The sequence below is a fragment of the Mercurialis annua genome, linkage group LG8 (assembly GCF_937616625.2).
Source record: "Mercurialis annua linkage group LG8, ddMerAnnu1.2, whole genome shotgun sequence".
In the NCBI taxonomy this organism is placed as follows: domain Eukaryota; kingdom Viridiplantae; phylum Streptophyta; class Magnoliopsida; order Malpighiales; family Euphorbiaceae; genus Mercurialis; species Mercurialis annua.
In genome coordinates, this window is record NC_065577.1 from 11,422,003 (window position 1) to 11,428,469 (window position 6,467).

General features: G+C 33.5%; 2 protein-coding genes across 2 annotated transcripts; one reads left to right on the forward strand and one right to left on the reverse strand.

Annotated features, from left to right (window-relative positions):
* Positions 1–2,252: 2,252 nt before the first annotated feature.
* Positions 2,253–4,033, forward strand: LOC126660952 (uncharacterized). The gene is made up of 2 exons (XM_050354681.2): positions 2,253–2,577; positions 3,360–4,033. Exons 1-2 carry the CDS (start codon positions 2,382–2,384, stop codon positions 3,587–3,589), a joined length of 426 nt encoding a protein of 141 aa, XP_050210638.1. The 5' UTR covers positions 2,253–2,381; the 3' UTR covers positions 3,590–4,033.
* A 973-nt stretch (positions 4,034–5,006) lies between these two features.
* Positions 5,007–5,907, reverse strand: LOC126659451 (thylakoid lumenal 19 kDa protein, chloroplastic). Its single transcript, XM_050352741.2, has one exon. It carries the CDS (start codon positions 5,858–5,860, stop codon positions 5,138–5,140), a length of 723 nt encoding a protein of 240 aa, XP_050208698.1. The 5' UTR covers positions 5,861–5,907; the 3' UTR covers positions 5,007–5,137.
* Positions 5,908–6,467: the final 560 nt, after the last annotated feature.

The window sequence follows — 6,467 nt, forward strand, 5'->3', positions numbered from 1 at the left end:
ACCGCCATGATATTCTACTCCACACGGAGAACTTACAATACGACCATCGCACCATATCAGAAAAGATAGATTTGGGGTCGTTATTTCTAAATAATAAAAAAAAACAAATATATAACCATTAAATTTAAAATGCAATTTTTAAATTTATAGTCTGTTTTATCAATTGCAATTACTGTTACTTTATTTCTAATAATATTTTAATAAACTACAATATTTTCGATCATTTTTCTAACAGTAAAATATTAAAAAAATTAAATGAACAAATTAATTCAGCATGACTCAAAAGATTAGCAAAATTATTTTTCTAAACTATAATTAAAGTCTAACATTTCTCTATATTATAATAATTTCTTATATTTACTACCATAACAATATTTAAAGCAATAATTAAAAAAATTAAACGGACTCACTTCTTGTAGTCCTCGAGAAAAAATAATATCGCACAGATAATGTAGCTTCTTCAAATATCCCGCAAAAAAATTTTCCGTCCAACTACGAAAAATAATTTTTTTTTTTGCTTCTCAAACTCTATTTTATATCTCCCTAAACACTCTCAATTTTGTTTACTGTCTTATAATAACCCCTTCATGCTGAAGGGGTTATTTATAGCAAATGCATTCCGCATTTCTCAAATGTGGAACGCGTTTGTTACCGTTGGGAGCTGGCAGCTTCCAACTATCAGATTCCCTGCCATGGCATGTAATCTTGCAGCGTTCCGCATTTCTCTAATGCGGAATGCTGCTTAATTAGCTGATTAAGTAATTAATTAGCTGATTAATGCGTTCTGTGTTGTGAGAATGTGGAACGAGAGGTGTTCCGCATTCCCACAACGCGGAACGCATGACCCAGACACTCTTTTGAAATTAATTTTCAAAGAGGCACTTAATAAATTTTTTTGAAATTAATTTTCAAAGAGGCACAAATTTTTTCCGTTCAACTATGAAAAATAAATTTTTTTTTTTGCTTCTCAAACTCTATTTTATATCTCCCTAAACACTCTCCAATTTTTTTTACTGCCTTATAATAACCCCTTTCATGCTGAAGGGGTTATTTATTGCAAATGCGTCCCGCATTTCTCAAATGCGGAACTCATTTATTACCGTTGGGAGATGGCAGCTCCCAACGGTAAGATTGCCTTCCATGGCAGAGAATCTTGCAGCGTTACGCATTTCTCTAATGCGGAATGCTGCTTAATCAGCTGAATAAGTAATTAATCAGCTGATTAATGCGTTTCGCATTGTGAGAATGCGGAACGAGAGGTGTTCTTCATTCCCACAATGCGAAATGCGTGGGCCCAGACACTTTTTTGGAATTAATTTCCAAAGAGGCACTGAATCAAAATTTTGGGTGCCAAATATCAAAAACCTGATAAAATATGAATGACAAATATTAACAGATAGACATGGAAACAATTTTTAAAAATTGAGGGATTTCTTCTAAAAAAAAGTTGAGTCACTAATATACAAATTAAGATTTTTCTCAACCCAGAATCAGAGATAAAATAAGAATCAGAGATAAATCAAAACTTTTAAAGATTGAAGGTGAAACGTTCAGAGGCTATATTAAATTTGTTTTTTTTTTTATATCTTTTATTATGGTGATTGTATTTTTTATGAAAATTTTGTTGTCCTTTCTCTATTAAAGGTTTGTTAGTCTTTTTTTTATAAGGGTAAACTCCCATAAAATACCAAACCTTTGCGATTTTTGTCAGTTATGACCAAATCTTTCAAAATCAGCGAATATACCTTTTTGCATATTATGTTTCTTTTATAGCCGTTTTTGAACCGATTTGTTATTTAATATATAGTTATTAAATCTTTTATTGAGACATAACATGCATATGTTTGGTATTATATTGTGACTAAATATTTTTAAATTGTATATACATGATTCTCATATTGGCAAGAAAATCGATTTGATTCGAATTTGACTATAAAAATAATACAATTTGTCCAAATGGGTTATATTTGCCGATTTTAAAAAATTTGGTCATAACTGATAAAAGTTGCAAAATTTTGGTATTTTTAAAAAAAATTGGCGTTTTTATAAAGGATTATTGATGAGTCTTCTGTTAGATAACAAAAAATTAGATTTTTATTATACTAGAGCAGTTATGTAAGTTTTATTTTTATTTTATAAGGCGATTTTATAAGTTTTGCATCTTGTTTTATATAAGATAATAGAAGATTATTTTCTATGCAAAAATAAAAGAGGAAAATAAAAATTTACTAAGAAAATTGGAAAAATCATTGAAGAAAACAGAAGGAACATCGAAGAGACCGCCATAACCATACACCTTTCCCTCATCATTCAAATCAATTTAACCATATATAGTTAAAAAAACGACACCGTAGAATCTCTCAACTGAATTAACTACCAGCATGTCTGTGCCATGCTTTATTTCACAAAGCTTTTACTACAACAAGCCATCAAATGCAGTGATGGTAATCAGTTCATCTTCAAAACCAAATAATATCTCTAAAACTCAAGTCCAGAAACGTTGCTTGAGGTGTAATACTCTGTATTTTGATACACGTAATTATCCTACGGCTTGCTCTTTCCATGGCCACACTACAGGTAATTATTAATTAAGTTTTTTCTGTAAATATTGTAATGTCATGCCTATTTTATTGTAATTTTATATGATTTTATGTGCATATTTCATTATATTCTTGCAGCTTGACTTGAAAAGCAAAATTCGTATTTAGTTGATTTGATTTAATTTTAGAGTTGTGAAATAATGAAATCTGAATTCTTCAATTTTACTAATTCTGCATAATTTGGACCGTAAATTAAGAAAAAAAATTCACCCACCCTCTGCATGAATGATTGGACATTATTGATTCTGAGGGTTACTGTACTTTTCTCTTTTTGCGGTTTCAAAATATTACAAATTGGTTATCGTACTAAGATTTTAATGACTCGAGGCAGTTTTTTAATTTATGCCTACGTGGCAGCCGGAATTCATTCTGAAATTTCAAATTTGCGAAAATGGTAAAAATGTGAGGTGTTTTCTGTTTATGTGGTTGATATGGAGATGAGAGAAAACTGAAGCACAAACTTACTGCCCCATTAGAAACCTGGCGGAGTCACTAAAAGCATAGTAAGATAACCAAGTTGTAACGTTTTAAAATTCGGTAACCAAGCTGCTGAATGAGAAAAGTACGGTAAGGATCAATTACCCTAATTTCAAGATTTATGTTTTAACACTTGTTGAGTATGTTTCCATTCTTGAACTTTCAATAGTCATTTGATTGACAATGCTAAAGGGAATGAGTTTCATTCATTTTTGATGAAAAATAATTGGTTGTGATTCTTTTTGTATTTACATTAAGAATGATGTTATCTAATGTTTGCAGGTGATAAGGGATTATTTTCATTGGCTCCACCGCACCAAGGGATTGACGGAGAATGGTCTGATCGTTCGGGGGTGATTGTCTATAAATGGAATGAAAAGACTAATAGACCAAATACTGGACGTGCCAATTGGAAGAAAAGATGGAGTTGCTGTGCTGAGTACGATGAAAATGCTCCGCCTTGTCGAAAGGGATGGCATGTTTCTTATGATGATGGCTTCACTTTGTACTAATCCGGGTTGGCTTGAATCTTAATTTCGCAGCGTAAGGAATAAAATAAGAATCACTTGCTGGTTCTGTAAATTGTGGTAGGCAGTTATGCAGAGTTTTGATGAAATGGGAATATATGCATCAAGGTTGCTTGGGTAGATGTCACTCTTTGGATTCTTAGAACCCATAATTGTTCGAGCTGATTCTTCGAAACAAATCAAATATTTTGTGTACAAATAACTTTGTTGTGTTAAGGTCGCTCACAGTCCTGTAAACATTCGACAAATATCAAGCTAGTTTCCAGGTAGTCCATGGTTAGACAGTGTATGCAGATGGGAGAAAATAAAGATAGAGAATAGAATAACATAATAGAATGCATACAATTAGTCCATAAGTCTGTTGACATAATTTTAATTTGATGACATTCTCCTTATTAATTTTAATTTGATGTGGAGTTGTATTTTTCAGTTACTATTACAGAATTTATCCGTACTTGTGTGTTTGACAGCACCTAATAATCGTGAACATGCTTGTTTCTCGAATCATCTTACTCTAGTTAAAGCACCTATAACACAGTCGAAGACCTGCATAACTCCGAGTAGTATGTCTTTTGCTCGGGTAAAGGGACCATTGGTCGATAAAGGCACCAATTTGTGACATAATACTTGATCATGTAGACTTTTAGAGATTTTACTGTAGTTCGTGGGATGCGTAAATATGAGAAATGTCCACAAATCATCTTTGATTTTTAGCAGAGCTGAATAATCTGTATTTTCTTGCTCTTTTGATAACTTGAAATACTTTCAGAAATGCTACAGCAAGAGGACATATCATTTTATCAGTAGATACATTGGTCAGCCATAATTACTAGTCAAGCACATTGTAGTGGAATTGTGCCATATGAAGATGATAAACCCTGCTTTTAAGCTTGAATGTACACATTGTCTTCTGCTTTGTGATCTCTGCACACCATACCTGCCAAATTGTAGGACAAGATGACTAGAATATTGTCTATTTGGTCGTGGATACCTATATTGTACGAAAACTTATCTAATCTTATGCTTTGATGTTTTGTTTTCATTTCCGAAACCACTTTTGGAACTCCGAGTTTTATACTTGCAACCAATTCTTGTAAAAATTATTGTGTAGTTGTTTTCCATTTCCGTGCAATGTAGGTAGGTACTAGTCATAGAAATATCATCCAAACAGAGAACTAAATGTTAAAAGAATCTGGAACACAATTCACTCCATAACAATGCCTGTATCGATATGTTCTGCACTTACGAATGCATATGCAAAGCTGGAAAACTCAGAAAAAACCAGATGATAACGAAATAGAACAGAACATAACACTATTGTCATTTGTTGGTTTTCATCTATAACAACTTGGACAGTTCGGAAAGTAACAATTAGGGATTAACCGAAACCAAAAAATCGAAATTTCCGGAACAAAGATTTACTTATGACAGAAAATTCTCTTCTACATACACATATATATAATCAAAGATGAAATGCATACAAATTGAAGCATAATTGAAACTCAAATATAAACAAAAAACAAACACCAATCTCTAAAAGGATCCAAGAGTCTTAAAAGAGTCATGAAGATGCCTCAAAGTCTCTTGATCCTTATTCCATTCAACAGTTGGTGCATTCACAAAATGAGAGTACAACTTATTATTAGCACAAGTAACCTTAATCAAACTATGCTTCCCAACACTATCAATCTCATAAACATAGTACAATTGTCCATTCTCATCTCTCTTCTCCTCACTCTTCACACTGTCCGCTCCGGCGATCAAGTCCTGTAAATCAACGTCCGACAACGCCAAGTTGTTCAACACCGTATCCTTCGGAGCTAGCTGTCGGAATCCGGCAAGATACGTTAAGTATTCCTTTTCTGTCTTCTTTTTCGGGTTATAGAACTCACTGTCCGTTCCATTCGTGCCCTTCTCAACTTTGGACACTAACCGTTCCTTCCATCCTTCGGGGATATCGTAGATATACTCGGCTGTTGTTTTCTTGTCGGAGTTTCCTCCGTATCCGCCGTAGTTTGCAGCGCTGGCTGCTGTGCCGTAGTAGACACGGTAGGTTTGTGTTGGGTTTGCGAGGGAAGGGTGGGGAGTTGTGGCTGTTAGTATTGTTGCTGCTGCAATGGTGGCGGCGAGGGTGGTTAGGAGGGGTTTCCGGGATGGGGTTGGGAGGTGGGGTTTTGATGGTGGTGGGATTTGCGGTGGCTTTTGGGCGGCGGTGGAGGAAGAGAGAGTGGCTGATGGGGAAGGAATTGTGGCCATGAGATATTAGTTGGGGAGTAGTGGATATTGTTGTTATTTATTTATTTTATTTGTTTTCTACTCTAAATTAGCTTCTCTTTTATTGCAAATATTTTGAGCCAATGAATTATTGCCAAGTCATATTGCATTGCTAATTAGTTCAATACTTGAACAAAGGGTCAAATTCCCCCCTAACCCAAAAACTTTTGTCATGCAATTTTTTTTTTTTTTGCCAAAGATAGCAATATATAAATATATAAGAAGAAAGGTCATCTCTTGAAGATGATGAACCAATCTTAAACAAAAGAAATAAAAGTGGACTTCGCAGCTACTATTGAGCCATCCAAATACACATTCATTTAACAAATTAGAATACGAAAGCGTAAATAATTTGTTAAACGAACGGTAGCAATATAGAACAATAAAAATTTAAAAGAGGGAATTACTTACCGTTAAAAAAGATATTATAAGTATTACCTTAATTGTAGAGCGCATTACTGAAATGTCGGGACCATTCAGAACAAAACACACCGGCATAGCTTATCTGAACATTTAAATTAAAAAATAATATAACAAATTAATTTAATTTAATTTAAATAGTCTAAATATAAACTTCTTTGGAATTGAC

Coding starts and splice junctions, on each gene's coding strand:
- LOC126660952 (XM_050354681.2), top strand. CDS start 2,382: ATGTCTGTGCCATGCTTTATTTCACAAAGCTTTTACTACAACAAGCCA. Junction 2,578..3,359: donor TTTCCATGGCCACACTACAG/GTAATTATTAAT, acceptor TAATGTTTGCAG/GTGATAAGGGATTATTTTCA.
- LOC126659451 (XM_050352741.2), bottom strand. CDS start 5,860: ATGGCCACAATTCCTTCCCCATCAGCCACTCTCTCTTCCTCCACCGCC.